The 26033-nt window shown below is 53.9% G+C and overlaps 2 protein-coding genes across 2 annotated transcripts in view; one reads left to right on the top strand and one right to left on the bottom strand.

Annotated features, from left to right (window-relative positions):
• The window catches only part of LOC140429956 (sialic acid-binding Ig-like lectin 12), a 30023-nt gene extending 23426 nt beyond the window's left edge, over nt 1-6597 (bottom strand). The window contains exon 1 of the mRNA XM_072517546.1: nt 6555-6597. The gene's annotated coding sequence lies outside the window, so the exon portion shown is untranslated. The remainder of the gene's footprint in view (nt 1-6554) is intronic.
• Nucleotides 4369-26033, top strand: part of LOC140429092 (sialic acid-binding Ig-like lectin 15) — a 72271-nt gene continuing 50606 nt past the window's right edge. Inside the window, exon 1 of the mRNA XM_072515657.1 lies at nt 4369-5080. Within this exon, the coding sequence (XP_072371758.1) occupies nt 5074-5080 (7 nt within the window). The 5' untranslated portion in view covers nt 4369-5073. The remainder of the gene's footprint in view (nt 5081-26033) is intronic.

Below are 26033 nucleotides of genomic sequence, written 5' to 3'. Positions count from 1 at the left end.
ACAGTCATTAAAGCCCTGAACACCATCTTCACACTGTTCGGTTGCCCCGCATACGTCCACAGCGACAGGGTGTCCTCTTTCATGAGTGACGAGCTGCGCCAGTTCCTGCTCAGCAAGGGCATAGCCTCAAGCAGGACGACCAGCTACAACCCCCGGGGGAACGGGCAAGTAGAGAGGGAGAACGGCACGGTCTGGAAGACCGTCCTACTGGCCCTACGGTCCAGGGACCTCCCAGTTTCACGGTTGCAGGAGGTCCTCCCAGACGCTCTCCACTCCATCCGGTCGCTATTATGTACAAGCACTAATCAAACGCCTCATGAGCGTCTCCTTGTCTTCCCTAGGAGGTCCTCCTCTGGAACGTCACTGCCGACCTGGCTGGCGGCCCCAGGACCCATCTTGCTCCGAAAGCATGTGCGGGCACACAAGGCGGACCCGTTGGTCGAAAGGGTTCACCTCCTCCACGCGAACCCGCAGTACGCTTACGTGGAGTACCCCGACGGCCGACAGGACACGGTCTCCCTGCGGGATCTGGTGCCCGCCGGCAACACACCCCCCCCCCCCCCGACACCATTCACCCAACCCCCCCCTTCCTGCCACCGCCGCACCCCGCGACCGCCCCCTTCCCAGGAGGATCGGTTCCCCTCCCCTCAGGCCCGACCAAGAATAAAGCCCAAGCTGAAACCGTAAGGCTCCCGGAGACGACAACACCGGTACAAGCACCACCACCACCACCGGGGCCGAGGCGATCGACACGGACGACCAGACCGCCCGACCGACTCGTGGCGACGATCTAAATCAATATATGGACTTTTCACAAGAACATTTTGCTTTTCTCCCGATACCTTCTGTAAATAGTTGAAACAGGACAAAATTGTACATACTGTATTGCCATATGAATGTTTTCCTCCCAGGACCAGCCCTGTAAACCCTTACCACCATGCGAAGCATCACCCCGCCGGATTCATTTTTGACAAGGGGTGAATGTGGTAGTATGTATTAGGGGTCATGTGGGACTGAAAGCCCTAATGTCATTGGCTGACAGATCCCGGGTCCTGGTTGGCCGTTGACCTCTAGCTCCGCCCTGAAGGCGGAGTATAAGAAGCCAGAGTCCTCCCCCGCAGGCCATTCTACTATCGAGCTGCGGGGGAACAGACACGCTTAATAAAGCCTCATCGACTTCACTCTATTCGTCTCACGGAGTCTTTGTGCGCTACATCTACCAATAAAGGCCAACACTCCATAGGCCTTCTTCACAACCCTATCAACCTGGGTGGCAACTTTCAGGGATCAATGTACATGGACACCTAGATCCCTCTGCTCATCCACACTTCCAAGAACTTTACCATTAGCCAAATATTCCGCATTCCTGTTATTCCTTCCAAAGTGAATCACCTCACACTTCCCTACATTAAACTCCATTTGCCACCTCTCAGCCCAGCTCTGCAGCTTATCTATATCCCTCTGTAACCTGCTACATCCTTCCACACTATCGCCAACACCACCGACTTTAGTATCGTCTGCAAATTTACTCACCCACCGTTCTGCGCCTTCCTCTAGGTCATTGATAAAAATGACAAACAGCAACGGCCCCAGAACAGATCCTTGTGGTACTCCACTTGTAACTGAACTCCATTCTGAACATTTCCCATCAACCACCACCCTCTGTCTTCTTTCAGCTCGCCAATTTCTGATCCACATCTCTAAATCACCCTCAATCCCCAGCCTCCATATTTTCTGCAATAGCCTACCGTGGGGAACTATGTAACTCTTCCTCCCACTTTGCCTTGATCCCTTCCAGTGGTGCCTTCTCCTCTTCCAAAATAGCCCCGTAAACCGCCGACACTACCCCCTTCTCCAGTCCCCCTGTCGTCAGCACCTCCTCCAGCAATGTGGAGGCCGGTTCCACTGGGAAGCTCTGTATCTCCTTTCTGGTAAAGTCTCCAACCTGCATGGATCTAAACATTTACCCCTGCTCCAGCCCATACTTCGCTTCCAGCTCCTTCAATCCTGCAAACCGATCCCCAAGAAACAAATCTTTTTGTGTCCTAATTCCTTTCTCCTCCCATCTCCAAAAATTTCCATCCCACCTCCCTGGCCCAAATCTGTGGTTCCCCCGAATCAGCATTTCCCTTGACCCTAAACCCAACCCGAAGTGTTGGCGAAACTGCCTCCAAATTCTCAATGAAGCTATTACTACCGGACTCCCTGAGTGTTTCCCCGGGGCCGTCCGGGAGCGGCGCTGTTGCTGGCACCTTCAATCCCGACCACCTACACAAACTCTCCTCCATTCTGACCCATTGGGAGTCAACCCCTCTGACCCAGCTCCGCACCTTCTCCACATTCGCCGCCCAGTAATAATACATCAGGTTCGGAAGACCCAAACCCCCTGCCTGCCTTCCCCTCTGTAGCAGCACCTTTCTAACTCTGGCCACCTTCCCTCCCCATATGAATGAGGTAATTATCCCTTCAATCTCTCTGGAGAATGGACTGCTGGTGATGTTCGCGAGCGGGTCGGCCGCATCGAGAGGAGCTCCCCCCCGGTGTCCGCTGTTTACGGTGCTTTCGGGGATGTCCCTGCTTTCTTCGTTCTGCCCCCAATTTCTGTCGGCCTTTGGGGCCGTCCCGGGCGCCAAGCCGGGCCGGTTTGGGAACCGGCGAGGAACCCCGCGCGTGTGTCGGGCTGCCGGAGCTGAGGCGCTGTGCCCGGGGCGCACAGCATTCGAAGCGGCGGGGTCTGAGCCGAACTGAAGACGAGGCCGTAGAGGCGGCAAGGCCCGAAGCCAGGGTGCAACGTCGTGGGGATGTTGCACATCGGGTGACTCCCACTTAAAATGTGTTCTTCAGAAGTCTGAAGTCCGGTCTCGGGGGGGGGGGTGAAGACGTTTCTTTTGAAAATTCTTTATTTTTTTGAATTTTTGTTTTTCAATTTTTTTTGTTGAATTTTTTTTTTAAAGATCAAAGAAAGAAAATGAAAAATAATAAGTCGTTAAAGGATGCGAAAAGCAGCTGTGAAGAAGGGAGGATACGCGGATTTTCCGTCGAATGAGAGAGGACCAGCAAAAGCACTGACAAGATGGCGGATGCTGGACCGCATGGTGGGGCCGCACAGCTTACGGTGGAAAAGATGACTGAGGTGATGGCTGTGGAGCTGGACAAGCAGTTTGCGAGACACATGGAGGCGTTGAGCAAGGAGATGGCGGTCGCACTGAAATCATTGGTGGAGGCGGCAATCGCCCCGGTGAGGGTAACTGTGGCAAAGGCATCGGCCGAGGTGAGAGAGCAGGGCGAGAAGAGGAAGAAAGTGGAGGAGGCCGCGTCACGGCACAACGGCCAGCTCACCTCGATGGGGGGCGAGCTGCGGAGGGTGGTGGAGGTCAACAGAGGACTCCGAGAAAAGCTCGAGGACTTGGAGAACCGCTGGAGGCGGCACAATCTGAGAATTGTGGGCTTGCCCGAAGGGACAGTGGGCCCGAGGCCAATAGAGTACTTCGCTAAGATGCTGGCGGAGTTGATGGGGGAGGGTGAGAACCCCTCCCGGTACGAGCTGGACCGAGCTCATCGGTCGTTAAGGCCGAAGCCCAAAGTGAATGAACTGCCGAGAGCAGTAATTATCTACTGTGTAAATGAAAATGGGAAAGGTGTAGTTTGGAACAAAATACACAGAATAAAAGAGGCAAAAAAAAAATACAGAGTAAAAGAAACATATAGAAAACAGGTAAAGTAACATACAAGTAGGAATGGCGAACAGGCGCCGGAATGTGGCGACTAGGGCCTTTTCGCAGTAACTTCATTTGAAGCCTACTTGTGACAATAAGCGGTTTTCATTTTCATGTCAAGATGCTTTTAAAGCAAGCACAGAAGAGGTCAAAAGTTCGAGAAAAACAACAGTCATGAGAAAGGATCATGAGGAAAACCATGAGTGTTTGAGATAGACAGGATATAGCTTTATTTTGGGAAGTGTAACGACTTCTGAAAAAAAGAGCATCATTGAGAAAAAAGGGAACTGGTGGTGAAGGAAACTTGGCAATTTTGAGCAAAGTGCTACAAGATTTGGTGCTAGCACGTACAGGAACGGATGTGTTAGAAAACTGTGAATATTTTAAGTACATAGAACATAGAGTGCAGAAGGAGACCATTCGGCCCATCGAGTCTGCACCGACCCACTTACCGCCCTCATTTCCACCCTATCCCCGTAACCCAATAACCCCTCCTAACCTTTTTGGACACTAAGGGCAATTTAGCATGGCCAATCCACCTAACCTGCACATCTTTGGACTGTGGGAGGAAACCGGAGCACCCGGAGGAAACCCACGCAGACACGGGGAGAACGTGCAGACTCCGCACAGACAGTGACCCAGCGGGGAATCAAACCTGGGACCCTGGCGCTGTGAAGCCACAGTGCTATCCACTTGTGCTACCGTGCTGCCCAAATAGTACACAGGATATAGCTGCAGATTAGTTTACGAAGCTTAACAGTCGTAAAATCCTCTTGGAAAAAAGGGGAACAAATTGGGTTTTGCAAATGTGGCAAATCTTATACAGGACGTGTGTATTTTAGGAACGAGAAGACGAGTGGTTTTAAAATGTTTATCAGTCTTGAGCCAGGTGCAGGACCGCGAGGTTTTTGAAATGTGACATGTCTATAAGGGAAATTCTGAGACAATGCTTTGTGATTGAAATGTGCTGGAGAGACAAATGTTAGGGTGTAAAATGTCTCGGTAACGCCAGCAGCAAACCACCCCCGAACTCAGAGAACTGACAACCTGAGAGCATTCGGTTCGAATTCGACTCAGCTCATTGGTCCATGGGAAACAGAAGAAGCTGGAAGACCGAAGAATAAGTACAGCCACCAGCTATCAGGACAGAAGAAGAATTGTTAAAGAGAGCTCCTGAAGTCTGATCAACTAAAAGAGACCTTTAAATACAAAGTCATTTGTTAAGATTTTGTAAAAGCAAATAAAAACAAGTTTAATTTTAAATCTAAACCTGAAACAGTGGTTTATTTTAAATCGGAACCTGAAATAGCGGTTCACCCAAAAGATTCACCTAGACATTCTCAACCGATCCAGGACAATGAATGGTAAGTGAGTTAAAACTCTTCCTTGTAGATTTGGGATCCTATTATAACTTGGAATATAGTTTGAAATAGATTAGTTCCCATCTAGTATCAGCAAGGGAGTCTAAGGGATAGAAGACCTTAGAATGGCCAACTAGTTAAGAAGTTACAGGATATAGTACTTCAGAAAGAATTAATGGTCGGGATTCTCCCCAATCTCCGCAATGGCTCGACGCCGGCGTAAAAAGCGGCGTGAAGCACTCCGGGGGCTAGGCCGGCGCGGGAGGGGTTGGCACGCGCTAGCCGTTGCCGAAGGGCCAGCGCAAGTTATTGCATGAGCAGACTGGCCGGCGTATTCTAGCGCATGCGCAGGGGGGTGTCTTCTCCGCGGGCCGGTGCAGAAGGAAGACGTGCCCCCACGGCACACGCCCGCCCAATCGCGGGCCAGGCCACCGTGGGGGCCCCTCCCGGGGCCGGATCCCCCCCCCAAGGTCTGCACCAGCCGGCCTACCAGCCAGGTCCCGCCGTGTGGGACCATGTTCAATTCACGCCAGCGGGACTGGCCAGAAACCAACGGCCGCTCGGCCCATCGGGGCCCGGAGAATTGCCGTGGGGGCCGCTGACAATGGCCCCCGACCGGCGTGGCGCGATCCCCGCCCGGAAACCGGCACCGGAGAATACGGCAGCCGGCGTCGGAGCAGCGGGGTGGGATTCAAGCCCCCCCCCCACCCCCGGGGATTCTCCGACCCAGGGGGGGATTCGGTGAATCCCGCCCAATATCTTTCTTCTTGCCAGCTCCACTGTCAAGTCCTGATATATCCGAACTCTAGCACTATCCCACTGCACCTCGCACTTCTGCTTCACCCAGCTTAACAGTTTCTCCTTCATGTGGTATTTATGGCAGTTGTATTCTTGTGCTCAACCCTCGTTAAGAATACAGTGAAATCGATGCCTGCCCCAAAGTTTGTGGTAACACCCCTCTCCCTATCGCCACCCCAAACATCCCCACCATCAGGGGTGCCAACCTATCCTTAAATTTTTTACAACATTCCACCGGAAACCCAGCCAGCCCTGCCACCTTCCCCGACTGCATCCTCCCAATCGCATCTTTTAGTACCCCTAACCTCGGGTACTCCAGCCCATCCAGAAATTCCTGCATCTCCCGGTCTCCCCCAGGTGGCTCTGACCTTTACAAACTCTCATAGAATTCCTTAAAGACTTTGTTAATCTGATCCGGAGCCACCACCAACTTCCCTGCCCTGTCTCGCACCTGGACAATTTCCCTTGCCGCCGCCTCCCTCCGGAGCTGACCCGCCTTCTCTCCATGCTCGTATACTGCACCCCTTGTTCGCCTCAATTGACGTACCGCCTTAAAAACACCTTCGTCGACACAATTAGGGATGGGCAATAAATGTTGGCCTTGCCAGCGACTCGCAACCCTGTCAATGAATTCAAAATAAATGTAAACATTGAACAGTTATTATTTGAAAGCACCTACTATAACCCAGCACCGGGACCGACAGCAGGAGCGTGGACAGCCAAATGTAGACAGAAGTCATCACCATTCCTTCAGTGTTTTTCATCTCTCTCACTCACTGCTCCTTGTCACTTGACACTGAAATACAGAAGTTATTCGAAGTGTTTCCAACTTCTGGTGAAACTCTCAAGATGTTTTTTTTAAAATATAGTTCTTAAAGTTTCTTAACACAATTTTTCTCCCTTACAAACAATAACCCCCACCCCCCGTAACAAAACAAAACGAGAAATCGCGCAGAGCAAGATAGAAACATGGCAAAATGATATATTTACACAGCATTGTACACTGGCCCTCACCCGTACGTGCCAGTTTCCCCAACCCTTCATGTTATCTCTTGCTCATCCACCCTCCCAGGCAGTCCCCCCTTTCCCCCCCCCCCTCCCCCCCCCCTCCCAGGACGTCTATGGGAAGCAAGAGATGAAATTGCAGAGCCGTTGGCAATTATCTTTTCGTCCTCACTGTCAACAGGGGTGGTACCAGGGGATTGGAGAGTGGCGAATGTCGTGCCCCTGTTCAAAAAAGGAACTAGGGATAACCCTGGGAATTACAGGCCAGTTAGTCTTACTTCGGTGGTAGGCAAAGTAATGGAAAGGGTACTGAAGGATAGGATTTCTGAGCATCTGGAAAGACACTGCTTGATTAGGGATAGTCAGCACGGATTTGTGAGGGGTAGGTCTTGCCTTACAAATCTTATTGAATTCTTTGAGGAGGTGACCAAGCATGTGGATGAAGGTAAAGCAGTGGATGTAGTGTACATGGATTTTAGTAAGGCATTTGATAAAGTTCCCCATGGTAGGCTTCTGCACAAAGTAAGGAGGCATGGGATAGTGGGAAATTTGGCCAGTTGGATAACGAACTGGCTAACCGATAGAAGTCAGAGAGTGGTGGTGGATGGCAAATATTCAGCCTGGATCCCAGTTACCAGTGGTGTACCGCAGGGATCAGTTCTGGGTCCTCTGCTGTTTGTGATTTTCATTAATGACTTGGATGAGGGAGTTGAAGGGTGGGTCAGTAAATTTGCAGACGATACGAAGATTGGTGGAGTTGTGGATAGTAAGGAGGGCTGTTGTCGGCTGCAAAGAGACATAGATAGGATGCAGAGCTGGGCTGAGAAGTGGCAGATGGAGTTTAACCCTGAAAAGTGTGAGGTTGTCCATTTTGGAAGGACAAATATGAATGCGGAATACAGGGTTAACGGTAGAGTTCTTGGCATTGTGGAGGAGCAGAGAGACCTTGGGGTCTATGTTCATACATCTTTGAAAGTTGCCACTCAAGTGGATAGAGCTGTGAAGAAGGCCTATGGTGTGCTCGCGTTCATTAACAGAGGGATTGAATTTAAGAGCCGTGAGGTGATGATGCAGCTGTACAAAACTTTGGTAAGGCCACATTTGGAGTACTGTGTACAGTTCTGGTCGCCTCATTTTAGGAAGGATGTGGAAGCTCTGGAAAAGGTGCAAAGAAGATTTACCAGGATGTTGCCTGGAATGGAGAGTAGGTCTTACGAGGAAAGGTTGAGGGTGCTAGGCCTTTTCTCATTAGAGCGGAGAAGGATGAGGGGCGACTTGATAGAGGTTTATAAGATGATCAGGGGAATAGATAGAGTAGACAGTCAGAGACTTTTTCCCCAGGTGGAACACACCATTACAAGGGGACATAAATTTAAGGTGAAAGGTGGAAGATATAGGAGGGATATCAGAGGTAGGTTCTTTACCCAGAGAGTAGTGGGGGCATGGAATACACTGCCTGTGGAAGTAGTTGAGTCGGAAACATTAGTGACCTTCAAGCAGCTGTTGGATAGGTACATGGATTACGGGAAAATGATATAGTGTAGATTTATTTGTTCTTAAGGGCAGCACGGTAGCATTGTGGATAGCACAATTGCTTCACAGATCCATGGTCCCAGGTTCGATTTCGGCCTGGGTCATTGTCTGTGCGGAGTCTGCACGTCCTCCCCGTGTCTGCGTGGGTTTCCTCCGGGTGCTCCGGTTTCCTCCCACAGTCCAAAGATGTGCGGGTTAGGTGAATTGGCCAATGATAAATTGCCCTTAATGTCCAAATTGCCCTTGGTGTTGGGTGGAGGTGTTGAGTTTGGGTAGGGTGCTCTTTCCAAGAGCTGGTGCAGACTCAGGGGGCCGAATGGCCTCCTTCTGCACTGTAGATTCAATGATAATCTATGATTAATCTAGGACAAAGGTTCGGCACAACATCGTGGGCCGAAGGGCCTGTTCTGTGCTGTATTTTCTATGTTCTATGTTCTATGTCCCCCCCCCCCCCCCCCCCCCCCCCCCCCAAGGTTGCTGCTGACCGACCTTCCTCTAACGCTCCGCGAGATAGTCTAGGAACGCTTGCCACCGCCTGTAGAACACCTGCGCAGACCCTCTCAAGGCGAACTTAATCCTCTCCAACTTTATGAACCCAGCCATATCATTTATCCAGGCCTCCAGGCTGGGGGGCTTCACCTCCTTCCACATTAGCAAGATCCGTCGCCGGGCTACTGGGGACGCAAAGGCCAGAATGCCGGCCTCTTTCGCCTCCTGCACTCCCGGTTCGTCCACTACTCCAAATATTGCTAGCCCCCAACTTGGCTTGACCCGGACTTTCACCACCTGAGATATTGCTCCCGCCACTCCTCTCCAGAACCCCTCCAGTGCCGGGCATGACCAAAACATATGGACATGGTTCGCCGGGCTCCCTGAGCACCTTCCACATCTGTCCTCTACCCCAAAGAACCTACTCAACTTCGCCCCCGTCAAGTGCGCTCTGTGGACCACCTTAAATTGTATCAGGCTGAGCCTGGCACACGAGGAGGAGGAATTAACCCTACCTAGGGCATCAGCCCACAGACCTTCCTCGATCTCCTCCCCCAGCTCGTCCTCCTATTTACCCTTCAACTCTTCTACCAGCGCTTCCCCCTCTTCTTTCAACTCCTGGTGTATTTCCGACACCTTGCCCTCCCCGACCCATACACCTGAGATCACCCAATCTTGAACTTCTTGTGCCGGGAGCAATGGGAATTCTCTCACCTGTCGCCTCACAAAAGCCCTCACCTGCATATATCTAAAGGCATTTCCCGGGGGTAACTCAAACTTCTCCTCCAGTGCCCCTAGGCTCGCAAACGTCCCGTCGATGAACAGGTCCCCCATTCTTCCAATCCCTGCCCGATGCCAACTCCGGAACCTCCCATCCATCTTCCCCGGGACAAACCGGTGGTTACCCCTGATCGGGGACCACACCGATGCTCCCATTGCACCCCGGTGCCATCTCCACTGGCCCCAGATCCTTAGCGTTGCCGCCACCACCGGGCTCGTGGTATATTTTGTCGGCGAGAGCGGCAGCGGTGCCGTCACCAACGCCCCTAGGCTCGTTCCTTTGCAGGACGCCATCTCCATCCTCTTCCATGCCGCCCCCTCTCCCTCCATAACCCACTTGCGGATCATCGCCACATTTGCTGCCCAGTAGTAGCTCCCCAGGTTTGGCAGCGCCAACCCTCCTCGGCCCCTACTGCGTTCCAGTCACCATCTCCTTGAACTCGGGGTCTTATTCGCCCACACAAACCCCATAATACTCCTGCCGACTCTCTTAAAAAAGGCCTTAGTGATCACGATGGGAAGGCACCGAAACACAAACAGAAACCTCGGAAGGACCACCATTTTGACCGACTGCACTCTACCCGCCAGCGAGAGCAGTAACATGTCCCATCTTTTGAAATCCTCCTCCATTTGCTCCACCAACCTCGCCAGATTCAGTTTATGTAGGGTCCCCGAACTCCTGGCTATCTGGATCCCCAGATACCAAAGCTCCACTCCGCCCTCCTCAGCGGTAGGTCCCCTATCCCTCTTTCTTGGTCCCCTGCCTGTAATACAAAGAGCTCACTCTTCCCTACATTGAGCTTACAGCCCGAAAACTCCCCAAACTCCCTTAGAGTCTGCATGACCTCCACCATCCCCTCCATTGGATCCGCCACGTACAGCAACAGGTCATCTGCATATAGCGACACCCGATGCTCTTCTCCCCCTCGGACCACCCCCCTCCATTTATTAGACTCCCTCAATGACATGGCCAATGGTTCGATCGCCAATGCGAACAACAGGGGGGACTGGGGGCACCCCTGCCTCGTCCCTCGGTACAGTCGAAAGTACTCCGACCTCCGCCGGTTCGTCACTACACTTGCCATCGGGGCTCTGTAAAGGAGCTTAACCCAATTGATAAACCCTACCCCGAACCCAAACCTGCGCAGCACCTCCCAGAGGTACTCCCACTCTACTCGGTCAAAGGCCTTCTCCGCGTCCATAGCTGCCACTATCTCCGCCTCTCCCTCCTCCGATGGCATCATTATCACGTTTAAGAGCCGCCGCACATTAGTGTTTAGTTGCCTGCCCTTTACAAATCCCGTCTGGTCCTCATGGATTACCCCCGGGACACAGTCTTCGATCCTCGTGGCCAGCACTTTTGCCAGCAACTTTGCATCCACATTGAGGAGCGAGATCGGCCTGTACGATCCACATTGCAGTGGGTCCTTGTCCCGCTTTAGGATCAAAGAAATTGTCGCTTCCGACATTGTCGGAGGTAGGGTCCCCTCCTCCCTTGCCTCATTAAAGGTCCTCACCAGTAGCGGGGCCAACAGGTCTGCGTACTTCCTGTAGAACTCCACCGGGAATCCGTCCGGTCCCGGGGCCTTCCCCGCCTGCATGCTCCCCAAACCCTTGCTCAGCTCCTCCAACCCAATTGGTGCCCCCAAACCAGCCACCTCTTGCTCCTCCACCCTCGGGAATCTCAGCTGGTCTAGGAATCGTCTCATCCCCTCTTCCCCCACTGGGGGCTGGGATCTGTACAGCTCTTCATAAAAGGCCTTAAATACCTCGTTTATTTTCGTCACACTCCGAACCGTGGCTCCCCTTCCATCTTTGACTCCCCCTATTTCCCTCGCTGCCATCCTCTTACGGAGCTGGTGTGCCAGCATCCGACGAGCCTTTTCCCCATACTCCTAGGTCGCCCCCTGCGCCTTCCTCCACTGTGCCTCCGCCTTCCCTGTGGTCAACAGGTCAAACTCCGTCTGGAGCCGTCGTCTTTCCCCAAGTAATCTTTCCTCCGGGGCCTCTGCGTATCTCCTGTCCACTCTCAAAATCTCCCCCACTAACCTCTCCCTTTCCATACCCTCTGTCTTCTCCCTATGACGCCTAATGGAGATTAGCTCTCCCCTGATCACCGCCTTCAACGCCTCCCATACCACCCCCACCTGCACCTCCCCGTTGTCGTTGGCCTCGAAGTACCTTTCGATACACCCCCTCACCTTCCCACACACCACCTCATCTGCCAACAGTCCCACATCCAGCCCAAAAGTCCGTTCCAAGCGGGAGCTACCGAATGTGCGACCTAGCTCTGCATAGCCGCACCCGGAAGTCAACTCTTGAGTTGTTAATCACTGTAGCACAATTTAGTAGCGAACAGGATGTCCACTTGCGTGGAGCAATAGCAGAGATGTTTAGTTAAAACTCTGAAATAGGCACAAACCCCAGCATTAGTAAAGATTTCCAGCGCTGCCTCAGAGATTAAAACGGACCTGCTAGAGCCGATGAAGGCTTCTATTTTAAAAAAAATATATATATTTATTAAAGTTTTTTAACACCATTTTTATCCCTTACAAACAATAACCCCCCCCACCCGTAACAAAAACAAAAACGAGAAATCGCGCAGAGCAAGATATATACATGGCAAAATGATATATTTACACAGCTTTACTGGCCCTCACCCGTACGTGCCAGTTTCCCCAACCCATCATGTTATCTCTCGCTCATCCACCCTCCCAGGCAGTCCCCCCTCTCCCCCACCTCCCCGGGTTGCTGCTGCTGCTGACCGACCTTCCTCTAACGCTCCGCGAGATAGTCTAGGAACGGTTGCCACCGCCTGTAGAACCCCTGCGCAGACCCTCTCAAGGCAAACTTAATCCTCTCCAACTTTATGAACCCAGCCATATCATTTATCCAGGCCTCCAGGCTGGGGGGCTTCGCCTCCTTCCACATTAGCAAGATCCTTCACCGGGCTACTAGGGACGCAAAGGCCAGAATGCCGGCCTCTTTCGCCTCCTGCACTCCCGGTTCGTCCACTACTCCAAATATTGCTAGCCCCCAGCTTGGCTTGACCCGGACTTTCACCACCTGAGATATTGCTCCCGCCACTCCTCTCCAGAACCCCTCCAGTGCCGGGCATGACCAAAACATATGGACATGGTTCGCCAGGCTCCCTGAGTACCTTCCACATCTGTCCTCTACCCCAAAGAACCTACTCAACCTCGCCCCCGTCAAGTGCGCTCTGTGGACCACCTTAAATTGTATCAGGCTGAGCCTGGCACACGAGGAGGAGGAATTAACCCTACCTAGGGCATCAGCCCACAGACCTTCCTCGATCTCCTCCCCCAGCTCATCCTCCCATTTACCCTTCAACTCTTCTACCAGCGCTTCCCCCTCTTCTTTCAACTCCTGGTGTATTTCCGACACCTTGCCCTCCCCGACCCATACACCCGAGATCACCCTATCTTGAACTTCTTGTGCCGGGAGCAACAGGAATTCCCTCACCTGTCGCCTCACAAAAGCCCTCACCTGCATATATCTAAAGGCGTTTCCCGGGGGTAACTCGAACTTCTCCTCCAGTGCCCCGAGGCTCACAAACGTCCCGTCGATGAACAGGTCCCCCATTCTTCCAATCCCCGCCCGATGCCAGCTCTGGAACCCCCCGTCCATCTTCCCCGAGACAAATCGGTGGTTACCCCTGATTGGGGACCACACCGATGCTCCCATTGCACCCCGGTGCCGTCTCCACTGGCCCCAGATCCTTAGCGTTGCTGCTACCACCGGGCTCGTGGTATACTTTGTCGGCGAGAGCGGCAGCGGTGCCGTCACCAACGCCCCCCAGGCTCGTTCCTTTACAGGACGCCATCTCCATCCTCTTCCATGCCGCCCCCTCTCCCTCCATAACCCACTTGCGGATCATCGCCACATTTGCTGCCCAGTAGTAGCTCCCCAGGTTTGGCAGCACCAACCCTCCTCGGTCCCTACTGTGTTCCAGGAACCCTCTCCTTACTCTCGGGGTCTTATTCGCCCACACAAACCCCATAATACTCCTGCCTACTCTCTTTAAAAAGGCCTTAGTGATCACGATGGGAAGGCACCGAAACACAAACAGAAACCTCGGAAGGACCACCATTTTAACCGACTGCACTCTACCCGCCAGCGAGAGCGGTAACATGTCCCATCTTTTGAAATCCTCCTCCATTTGCTCCACCAACCTTGTCAGATTCAGTTTATGTAGGGTCCCCCAACTCCTGGCTATCTGGATCCCCAGATACCAAAGCTCCACTCCGCCCTCCTCAGCGGTAGGTCCCCTATCCCTCTTTCTTGGTCTCCCGCCTGTAATACAAAGAGCTCACTCTTCCCTACATTGAGCTTACAGCCCGAAAACTCCCCAAACTCCCTTAGAGTCTGCATGACCTCCACCATCCCCTCCATTGGATCCGCCACGTACAGCAACAGGTCATCTGCATATAGCGACACCCGATGCTCTTCTCCCCCTCGGACCACCCCCCTCCATTTATTAGACTCCCTCAATGACATGGCCAATGGTTCGATCGCCAATGCGAACAACAGAGGGGACAGGGGGCACCCCTGCCTCGTCCCTCGGTACAGCCGAATGTACTCCGACCTCCTCCGGTTCGTCACTACACTCGCCACCGGGACTCTAAAGGAGCTTAACCCAATTGATAAACCCTACCCCGAACCCAAACCTGCGCAGCACCTCCCAGAGGTACTCCCACTCTACTCGGTCAAAGGCCTTCTCCGCGTCCATAGCTGTCACTATCTCCGCCTCTCCCTCCTCCGATGGCATCATTATCACGTTTAAGAGCCGCCGCACATTGGTGTTTAGTTGCCTGCTCTTTACAAATCCCGTCTGGTCCTCGTGGATTACCCCCGGGACACAGTCCTCGATCCTCGTGGCCAGCACTTTTGCCAGCAACTTTGCATCCACATTGAGGAGCGAGATCGGCCTGTACGATTCACATTGCAGTGGGTCCTTGTCCCGCTTTAGGATCAAAGAAATTGTCGCTTCCGACATTGTCGGGGGCAGGGTCCCCTCCTCTCTTGCCTCATTAAAGGTCCTCACCAGTAGCGGGGCCAACAGGTCTGCGTACTTCCTGTAGAACTCCACCGGGAATCCGTCCGGTCCCGGGGCCTTCCCCGCCTGCATGCTCCCCAAACCCTTGCTCAGCTCCTCCAACCCAATTGGTGCCCCCAAACCAGCCACCTCTTGCTCCTCCACCCTCGGGAATCTCAGCTGATCTAGGAATCGTCTCATCCCCTCTTCCCCTGCTGGGGGCTGGGATCTGTACAGATCTTCATAAAAGGCCTTAAATACCTCGTTTATTTTCGTCACACTCCGAACCGTGGCTCCCCTTCCATCTTTGACTCCCCCTATTTCCCTCGCTGCCATCCTCTTACGGAGCTGGTGTGCCAGCATCCGACTAGCCTTTTCCCCATACTCGTAGGTCGCCCCCTGCGCTTTCCTCCACTGTGCCTCCGCCTTCCCTGTGGTCAACAGGTCAAGCTCCGTCTGGAGCCGTCGTCTTTCCCCAAGTAATCTTTCCTCCGGGGCCTCTGCGTATCTCCTGTCCACTCTCAAAATCTCCCCCACTAACCTCTCCCTTTCCATACCCTCTGTCTTCTCCCTATGAGCCCTAATGGAGATTAGCTCTCCCCTGATCACCGCCTTCAACGCCTCCCATACCACCCCCACCTGCACCTCCCCGTTGTCGTTGGCCTCCAAGTACCTTTCGATGCACCCCCGCACCTTCCCACACACCACCTCGTCCGCCAACAGTCCCACATCCAGCCCAAAAGTCCGTTCCAAGCGGGAGCTACCGAATGTGCGACCTAGCTCTGCATAGCCGCACCCGGAAGTCAACTCTTGAGTTGTTAATCACTGTAGCACAATTTAGTAGCGAACAGGATGTCCACTTGCGTGGAGCAATAGCAGAGATGTTTAGTTAAAACTCTGAAATAGGCACAAACCCCAGCATTAGTAAAGATTTCCAGCGCTGCCTCAGAGATTAAAACGGACCTGCTAGAGCCGATGAAGGCTTCTATTTTAAAAAAAATATATATATTTATTAAAGTTTTTTAACACCATTTTTCTCCCTTACAAACAATAACCCCCCCACCCGTAACAAAAAAAAAACGAGAAATCGCGCAGAGCAAGATATATACATGGCAAAATGATATATTTACACAGCTTTACTGGCCCTCACCCGTACGTGCCAGTTTCCCCAACCCATCATGTTATCTCTCGCTCATCCACCCTCCCAGGCAGTCCCCCCTCTCCCCCACCTCCCCGGGTTGCTGCTGCTGCTGACCGACCTTCCTCTAACGCTCCGCGAGATAGTCTAGGAACGGTTGCCACCGCCTGTAGAACCCCTGCGCAGACCCTCTCAAGGCAAACTTAATCCTCTCCAACTTTATGAACCCAGCCATATCATTTATCCAGGCCTCCAGACTGGGGGGGCTTCGCCTCCTTCCACATTAGCAAGATCCTTCGCCGGGCTACTAGGGACGCAAAGGCCAGAATGCCGGCCTCTTTCGCCTCCTGCACTCCCGGTTCGTCCACTACTCCAAATATTGCTAGCCCCCAGCTTGGCTTGACCCGGACTTTCACCACCTGAGATATTGCTCCCGCCACTCCTCTCCAGAACCCCTCCAGTGCCGGGCATGACCAAAACATATGGACATGGTTCGCCAGGCTCCCTGAGTACCTTCCACATCTGTCCTCTACCCCAAAGAACCTACTCAACCTCGCCCCCGTCAAGTGCGCTCTGTGGACCACCTTAAATTGTATCAGGCTGAGCCTGGCACACGAGGAGGAGGAATTAACCCTCAGACCTTCCTCAATCTCCTCCCCCAGCTCCTCCTCCCATTTACCCTTCAACTCTTCTACCAGCGCTTCCCCCTCTTCTTTCAACTCCTGGTGTATTTCCGACACCTTGCCCTCCCCGACCCATACACCCGAGATCACCCTGTCTTGAACTTCTTGTGCCGGGAGCAACGGGAATTCCCTCACCTGTCGCCTCACAAAAGCCCTCACCTGCATATATCTAAAGGCGTTTCCCGGGGGTAACTCAAACTTCTCCTCCAGTGCCCCGAGGCTCACAAACGTCCCGTCGATGAACAGGTCCCCCATTCTTCCAATCCCCGCCCGATGCCAGCTCTGGAACCCCCCGTCCATCTTCCCCGAGACAAATCGGTGGTTACCCCTGATTGGGGACCACACCGATGCTCCCATTGCACCCCGGTGCCGTCTCCACTGGCCCCAGATCCTTAGCGTTGCTGCTACCACCGGGCTCGTGGTATACTTTGTCGGCGAGAGCGGCAGCGGTGCCGTCACCAACGCCCCCCAGGCTCGTTCCTTTACAGGACGCCATCTCCATCCTCTTCCATGCCGCCCCCTCTCCCTCCATAACCCACTTGCGGATCATCGCCACATTTGCTGCCCAGTAGTAGCTCCCCAGGTTTGGCAGCACCAACCCTCCTCGGTCCCTACTGTGTTCCAGGAACCCTCTCCTTACTCTCGGGGTCTTATTCGCCCACACAAACCCCATAATACTCCTGCCGACTCTCTTAAAAAAGGTCTTGGTGATCACGATGGGAAGGCACCGAAACACAAACAGAAACCTCGGAAGGACCAACATTTTGACCGACTGCACTCTACCCGCCAGCGAGAGCGGTAACATGTCCCATCTTTTGAAATCCTCCTCCATTTGCTCCACCAACCTCGCCAGATTCAGTTTATGTAGGGTCCCCCAACTCCTGGCTATCTGGATCCCCAGATACCGAAAGCTCCCCTCCGCCCATCTCAACGGTAGGTCCCCTATCCCTCTTTCTTGGTCCCCCGCCTGTAATACAAAGAGCTCACTCTTCCCCACGTTGAGCTTATAGCCCGAAAACTCCCCAAACTCCCTTAGAGTCTGCATGACCTCCACCATCCCCTCCATTGGATCCGCCACGTACAGCCTCATCCGCATATCGCAACACCCGATGCTCTTCTCCCCCTCGGACCACCCCCCTCCATTTATTAGACTCCCTCAATGACATGGCCAATGGTTCGATCGCCAATGCGAACAACAGAGGGGACAGGGGGCACCCCTGCCTCGTCCCTCGGTACAGCCGAATGTACTCCGACCTCCTCCGGTTCGTCACTACACTTGCCATCGGGGCTCTGTAAAGGAGCTTAACCCAATTGATAAACCCTACCCCGAACCCAAACCTGCGCAGCACCTCCCAGAGGTACTCCCACTCTACTCGGTCAAAGGCCTTCTCCGCGTCCATAGCTGCCACTATCTCCGCCTCTCTCTCCTCCGATGGCATCATTATCACGTTTAAGAGCCGCCGCACATTGGTGTTTAGTTGCCTGCTCTTTACAAATCCCGTCTGGTCCTTGTGGATTACCCCCGGGACACAGTCCTCGATCCTTGTGGCCAGCACTTTTGCCAGCAACTTTGCATCCACATTGAGGAGCGAGATCGGCCTGTACGATCCACATTGCAGTGGGTCCTTGTCCCGCTTTAGGATCAAAGAAATTGTCGCTTCCGACATTGTCGGGGGCAGGGTCCCCTCCTCTCTTGCCTCATTAAAGGTCCTCACCAGTAGCGGGGCCAACAGGTCTGCGTACTTCCTGTAGAACTCCACCGGGAATCCGTCCGGTCCCGGGGCCTTCCCCGCCTGCATGCTCCCCAAACCCTTGCTCAGCTCCTCCAACCCAATTGGTGCCCCCAAACCAGCCACCTCTTGCTCCTCCACCCTCGGGAATCTCAGCTGGTCTAGGAATCGTCTCATCCCCTCTTCCCCTGCTGGGGGCTGGGATCTGTACAGATCTTCATAAAAGGCCTTAAATACCTCGTTTATTTTCGTCACACTCCGAACCGTGGCTCCCCTTCCATCTTTGACTCCCCCTATTTCCCTCGCTGCCATCCTCTTACGGAGCTGGTGTGCCAGCATCCGACTAGCCTTTTCCCCATACTCGTAGGTCGCCCCCTGCGCTTTCCTCCACTGTGCCTCCGCCTTCCCTGTGGTCAACAGGTCAAACTCCGTCTGGAGCCGTCGTCTTTCCCAAAGTAATCTTTCCTCCAGGGCCTCTGCGTATCTCCTGTCCACTCTCAAAATCTCCCCCACTAACCTCTCCCTTTCCATACCCTCTGTCTTCTCCTTATGAGCCCTAATGGAGATTAGCTCTCCCCTGATCACCGCCTTCAACGCCTCCCATACCACCCCCACCTGCACCTCCCCGTTGTCGTTGGCCTCGAAGTACCTTTCGATGCACCCCCTCACCTTCCCACACACCACCTCGTCCGCCAGCAGTCCCACATCCAGCCCAAAAGTCCGTTCCAAGCGGGAGCTACCGAATGTGCGACCTAGCTCTGCATAGCCGCACCCGGAAGTCAACTCTTGAGTTGTTAATCACTGTAGCACAATTTAGTAGCGAACAGGATGTCCACTTGCGTGGAGCAATAGCAGAGATGTTTAGTTAAAACTCGGAAATTGGCACAAACCCCAGCATTTGTAGAGAAGGAGAGATTCTGCATCAGCTTTGAATCTAGTCCTCAAAATGTCCATCAAGTTCCATAGGGGTTGGATTTCCGGGTGCGGCTATGCAGAGCTAGGTCGCATATTCGGCAGCTCCCACTTGGAATGGACTTTTGGGCTCTTTACAGGGCCCCCACGGCATTTGTTTGACATTCCCCAGTGTGGGAAGAAGACTGCAACATTCCCCTGACAGTGTCCCCCAGGAATGGTATGTCCCTTGGTTACCAGACCCGGCAGAAACAGTAAAAGATTTGGCTGTAACTGCAGAGGAGAGAGGAGCCTCTTCCAGCATGCAGGCGGGGGAAGGGCAAGCTTAAAGATGCAAGCTGACTTGAGGGCCTTTATTAAAGGTGAATTCTAGCAGCAGAGGGAACAACTGTGAAAAGATCTACCAAGGCCACTGAAGAAGCGGGGACGAGGCTTCCGGTGGCGGCCATAGAGGAGTAGGTCACGCATTCGGCAGCTCCCGTCTGGAACGGACTCTCAGACCTTTTTCAGGAGTTTCCACAGACTTTTGGGGGCAGATTGGTGAAGCGAACACTGCCAAAAGGATTCCCTTTCGAGACTTCCGGTTGCAGCTATGCGGAGCTAAGTCGCACATTCGGCGGCTCCCGCAAAAACGGACTTTTGGGCTCTTTTCAGGGACCCCAAGGGCACTTTTTCGACATTTCCCAGTGTGGGAAGGAGATAAGAATAGCTCCCCGTCAATATATGGCTTTAACTAGGAGCGGGGCGACAAAAAAGGTGGTGGTGGACCAGAAGGGAGGGAAGAAGGACAAAATGGCGGCGGGCGGAGACCAGGCAGCGCGGAGGCAGTGGGCGGAGGAGCAACAGGAGGGTATCCAGCGCTGCCTCAGAGAGATTAAAACGGACCTGCTAGAGCCGATGTAGGCTTCTATTGATAAGCTGCTGGAGACACAGACGGCCCAGGTGGTGGCGATCCGAGAGGCTCGACAAAAGATCTCTGACAATGAGGACGAGATCTTAGGCCTGGCGGTAAAGGTGGAGGCGCACGAGGCGCTCCACAAGAAATGGCAGGAGCGGTTCGAGGAGATGGAGAATCGGTCGAGGCGGAAGAATCTGCGGATTCTGGGCCTCCCGGAGGGGCTGGAGGGGCCGGAGGTGGGGGCCTATGTGGTCACCACGGTGAACTCGCTGATGGGAGCGGCGTCCTTCCAGGGGCCCCTGGAGCTGGATGGGGCCCATAGAGTGTTGGTGAGGAGGCCCAAGGCTAACGAGCCTCCGCGGGCGGTGCTGGTGCGGTTCCATCGGCTCGTCGATCGGGAGTGTGTGCTCAGGTGGGCCAAGGAGAGGAGCAGCAGGTGGGAGAACGCGGAGGTTCGGATATATCAGGACTGGAGTGCGGAGGTGGCGAAGAGGAGGGCCGGGTACAATCGAGCGAAGGCGGTGCTGCACAGGAAGGGGGTGAAGTTTGGCATGTTGCAGCCGGCGCGACTGTGGGTTACCTACAAGGACCGGCACCATTATTTTGAGTCTCCGGAGGAGGCGTGGGCCTTTGTTCAGGCCGAGAAGCTGGACACAGACTGAGGGTCGGGATGGGCGATTGGGGACTGCGGTGGATATGTTATGCCTATTTTTGGTTCGGCAGGGGGGGGGGCCTTTGCATTGTTTTGGGTTTCTTTTTCTCTGTGTTTTTCTCTTTTGGGTTGGGGAGGGTGGATGGGGCGGGTTGGGCACTGTTGTGGTTGGTGGCGGGGCCTGGTAGGTGGAGAGCGCGGGCTTTTTTTTCCCGCGCCGAAGACTGGGGGTGGGGGGGGGGGCGGGGCGGGGAAACAAGGATTGTTTCCCGCGCTTAGAACGGAGGGGGGAGGGGGAGAGCCTGTGGATGGGGAGCGGGAGAGGAGGGTGTGCCACACAATGGGAGGAGTCGAAGGGGAGGCGGGAGTGGCCGGGGTCAGCAGGAGTCAGCTGACTTGCGGAAGTGCAATGGGGGGGGTAAACCAGCTAGGATGGGTCCTAGCCGGGGGGGGGGGGGGGGGGGGGGATCGAGTTGCTGCTGCTAAAGTCAAGGAGGTGCTGGAGCGAGTGGGGTGGGTCGAGACGGGGGTATGCCGCTGTGGGGAACGGGCCGGGTGTGGGGTGCGGGCGCGTGGCTGGCCGAGGAGGGGTCACGGCTAGTCGACGGGGGAGGGGGACGGGTAGCCCCACTGATCCGGCTGATAACCTGGAATGTAAGGGGACTGAATGGGCCGGTTAAGCAGGCCCGCGTGTTCGCGCACCTGAAGGGGCTCAAGGCGGATGTGGTTATGCTCCAGGAGACACACCTGAAGGTGGCAGACCAGGTAAGACTGAGGAAAGGGTGGGTAGGTCAGGTGTTTCACTCGGGGCTGGATGCCAAAAATCGAGGGGTGGCGATCTTGGTGGGAGAGAAGGTGTCATTCGAGGCGTCGAGCATTGTGGCAGATAATGGCGGTAGGTACATAATGGTAAGTGGTAAGTTGCAGGAAAAGAGGGTGGTACTGGTCAATGTGTATGCTCCGAACTGGGACGATGCGGGTTTTATGCGGTGTATGTTGGGTCGGATCCCAGACTTGGAAGTGGGGGGCCTGATAATGGGGGGAGACTTTAACACGGTGTTGGATCCGGCACTGGATCGCTCCAGGTCTAGGACGGGTAGGAAGCCGGCGGCGGCTAGAGTGTTGAGGGGATTTGTGGACCAAATGGGAGGGGTGGACCCTTGGAGATTTGCAAGGCCGGGGGCTAGGGAATTTTCATTCTTCTCACATGTCCATAAGACTTATTCTCGGATTGACTTTTTCATTTTGAGTCGGGCGCTGATAGCGAGAGTAGAGGATAACGAGTATTCGGCAATAGCCATTTCGGACCACGCCCCGCATTGGGTGGACTTGGAGATGGGGGAAGAGAGGGACCAGCGCCCGCTGTGGCGCTTGGAGGTGGGGCTGTTGGCGGACGAGGAGGTGAGCGAGCAGGTCCGAGGAAGTATAGAGAGGTACTTGGAGACCAACGACAACGGGGATAGAACATATATAGAACATAGAACAATACAGCGCAGTACGGGCCCTTCGGCCCACGATGTTGCACCGAAACAAAAGCCATCTAACCTACACTATACCATTATCATCCATATGTTTATCCAATAAACTTTTAAATGCCCTCAACGTTGGCGAGTTCACTACTGTAGCAGGTAGGGCATTCCACAGCCTCACTACTCTTTGCGTAAAGAACCTACCTCTGACCTCTGTCCTATATCTATTACCCCTCAGTTTAAGGCTATGTCCCCTCGTGCTAGCCATTTCCATCCGCGGGAGAAGGCTCTCACTGTCCACCCTATCTAACCCTCTGATCATTTTGTATGCCTCTATTAAGTCTCTCTTAACCTTCTCTCCAACGAAAACAACCTCAAGTCCATCAGCCTTTCCTCATAAGATTTTCCCTCCATACCAGGCAACATCCTGGTAAATCTCCTCTGCACCCGTTCCAAAGCCTCCACGTCCTTCCTATAATGCGGTGACCAGAACTGTACGCAATACTCCAAATGCGGCCGTACCAGAGTTCTGTACAGCTGCAACATGACCTCCCGACTCCGGAACTCAATCCCTCTACCAATAAAGGCCAACACTCCATAGGCCTTCTTCACAACCCTATCAACCTGGGTGGCAACTTTCAGGGATCTATGTACATGGACACCTAGATCCCTCTGCTCATCCACACTTTCAAGAACTTTTCCATTAGCCAAATATTCCACATTCCTGTTATTCCTTCCAAAGTGAATCACCTCACACTTCTCTACATTAAACTCCATTTGCCACCTCTCAGCCCAGCACTGCAGCTTATCTATATCCCTCTGTAACCTGCTACTTCCTTCCACACTATCGACAACACCACCGACTTTAGTATCGTCTGCAAATTTACTCACCCACCCTTCTGCGCCTTCCTCTAGGTCATTGATAAAAATGACAAACAGCAACGGCCCCAGAACAGATCCTTGTGGTACTCCACTTGTGACAGAACTCCATTCTGAACATTTCCCATCAACCACCACCCTCTGTCTTCTTTCAGCTAGCCAATTTCTGATCCACATCTCTAAATCACCCTCAATCCCCAGCCTCCGTATTTTCTGCAATAGCCTACCGTGGGGAACCTTATCAAACGCTTTGCTGAAATCCATATACACCACATCAACTGCTCTACCCTCGTCTACCTGTTCAGTCACCTTCTCAAAGAACTCGATAAGGTTTGTGAGGCATGACCTACCCTTCACAAAGCCATGCTGACTATCCTTGATCATATTATTCCTATCTAGATGATTATAAATCTTGTCTCTTATAATCCCCTCCAAGACTTTACCCACTACAGACGTGAGGCTCACCGGTCTATAGTTGCCGGGGTTGTCTCTGCTCCCCTTTTTGAACAAAGGGACCACATTTGCTATCCTCCAGTCCTCTGGCACTATTCCTGTAGCCAATGATGACATAAAAATCAAAGCCAATGGTCCAGCAATCTCTTCCCTGGCCTCCCAGAGAATCCTAGGATAAATCCCATCAGGTCCCGGGGACTTATCTATTTTCAGTCTGTCCAGAATTGCCAACACCTCTTCCCTACGTACCTCAATGCCATCTAATCTATTTACCTGGAGCTCAGCATTCTCCTCCACAACATTATCTTTTTCCTGAGTGAATACTGACGAAAAATATTCATTTAGTATCTCGCGTGTCCGAGTGGGGATGGTATGGGAGGCACTGAAGGCGGTGGTGAGGGGAGAGCTGATCTCCATTTGGGCCCACAAGGAGCGGGAGGAGCGAGGGGAGAGGGAGAGGCTTGTGGGGGAGATGGTGAGGGTAGACAGGAGGTATGCGGAAGAACCTGAGGAAGGATTGTTGAGGAAGAGGTGCAGCGTCCAGGCCGAATTCGACCTGGTGACCACCAGGAAGGCGAAGGTGCAGTGGAGGAAGGCCCAGGGGGCGGTCTACGAGTATGGGGAAAAGGCAAGCCGGATGCTGGCGCATCAGCTTCGGAAGAGGGACGCAGCTAGGGAGATCGGGGGAGTTAAGGACAGGGGAGGGAGTGTGGTGCGGAGTGGGCTTGGCATCAATGGGGTCTTCAGGGACTTCTACGAGGAATTGTACCGATCCGAGCCCTCACGGGAGGAGGGCGGGATGGGCCGTTTCCTGGACCAATTGAGATTTCCCAAGGTGGAAGAGGGACTGGTGGCGGGACTGGGGGCCCTGATTGGGCTGGAGGAGCTGATCAAAGGGATAGGAAGCATGCAGGCGGGGAAGGCACCGGGGCCGGACGGTTTCCCGGTCGAGTTCTATAAACAATATATGGACTTGTTGGGCCTGCTGTTAGTTAGGACCTTTAATGAGGCAAGGGAGGGGGGGGCTTTACCCCCGACGACTTCCCAGGCACTGATCTCCTTGATCCTGAAGCGGGACAAGGATCCCCTGCAATGTGGGTCTTACAGACCGATTTCCTTGCTAAATGTAGATGCCAAGGTGCTGGCGAAGGTCTTAGCCACGCGGATTGAGGATTGTGTGCTGCAGATCATCCATGAAGACCAGACGGGGTTTGTGAAGGGGAGACAGTTGAACGCGAATGTGCGGAGGCTTTTGAACGTTATCATGATGTCGACGAGGGAGGGAGAGGCGGAGATAGTGGCGGCGATGGACGCTGAGAAAGCCTTCGATAGGGTAGAGTGGGGGTACCTGTGGGAGGTGCTGAAGAGGTTCGGGTTTGGGGAGGGGTTTGTCAGGTGGGTTAGGCTGTTGTATGAGGTCCCGATGGCGAGTGTGGCCACAAATAGGAGGAGGTCCGAGTACTTTCAGTTGCACCGAGAGACGAGACAGGGGTGTCCCCTGTCCCCCCTGCTCTTCGCACTGGCGATTGAACCCCTGGCTATGGCACTGAATTGAGGAACTGGAGGGGGTTTGTGCGTGGTGGGGAGGAACATACGGTGTCACTTTATGCGGACGACCTGCTGCTGTATGTTGCGGACCCGGTGGGAGGAATGCCAGAGGTAATGAGGATCCTTAGGGAATTCGGGGACTTTTCGGGGTACAAGCTCAATATGGGGAAGAGCGAGCTGTTCGTAGTTCAGCTAGGGTCCAGGAGAGGGGGATTGGCGAGCTCCCACTAAAAAGGGCGGAGAGGAGCTTCAGATATTTGGGGGTCCAGGTAGCCAGGAGCTGGGGGGCCCTGCATAGGCTTAACTTTACAAGGTTGGTGGAGCAAATGGAGGAGGAGTTCAAAAGATGGGACACGTTGCCGCTGTCCCTGGCGGGTAGGGTGCAGTCAATCAAAATGACAGTGCTCCCAAGGTTTTTGTTCCTGTTCCAGTGCCTCCCCGTGTTTATCCCAAAGGCTTTTTTCAGGCGGGTTAACAGGAGTATAATGGGGTTTGTATGGGCGCGAGGGACTCCGAGGGTGAGAAAGGTGTTCCTGGAGCGGAGTAGAGATGGGGGGGGCTGGCGCTGCCCAACCTCTGTGGGTACTACTGGGCCGCCAATGCGACGATGGTGCGCAAGTGGGTGGTGGAGGGGGCTGCATGGAAGAGACTGGTGACGGCGTCCTGTGTGGGTACGAATCTGGGGGCGCTGGCAACGGCGCCGCTGCCGCTCCCTCCAAGGAGGTATACCACGAGCCCGGTGGTGGTGGCGGCCCTCAAAATTTGGGGGCAGTGGAGGCGGCATAGGGGGGAAGTTTGGGCCTCGGCGTGGACCCCATTACGGGGGAACCACCGGTTTGCCCCAGGAAGAACAGGTGGAGGGTTTTCGGGGTGGCACAGGGCAGGGATACGAAAGTTGGGGGACCTATTTGTGGATGGGAAGTTCGCGAGCTT

Source organism: Scyliorhinus torazame, chromosome 9 (genome assembly GCF_047496885.1).
Source record: "Scyliorhinus torazame isolate Kashiwa2021f chromosome 9, sScyTor2.1, whole genome shotgun sequence".
Lineage (NCBI taxonomy): Eukaryota > Metazoa > Chordata > Chondrichthyes > Carcharhiniformes > Scyliorhinidae > Scyliorhinus > Scyliorhinus torazame.
This window is presented reverse-complemented; position numbering and strand designations above follow the sequence as displayed.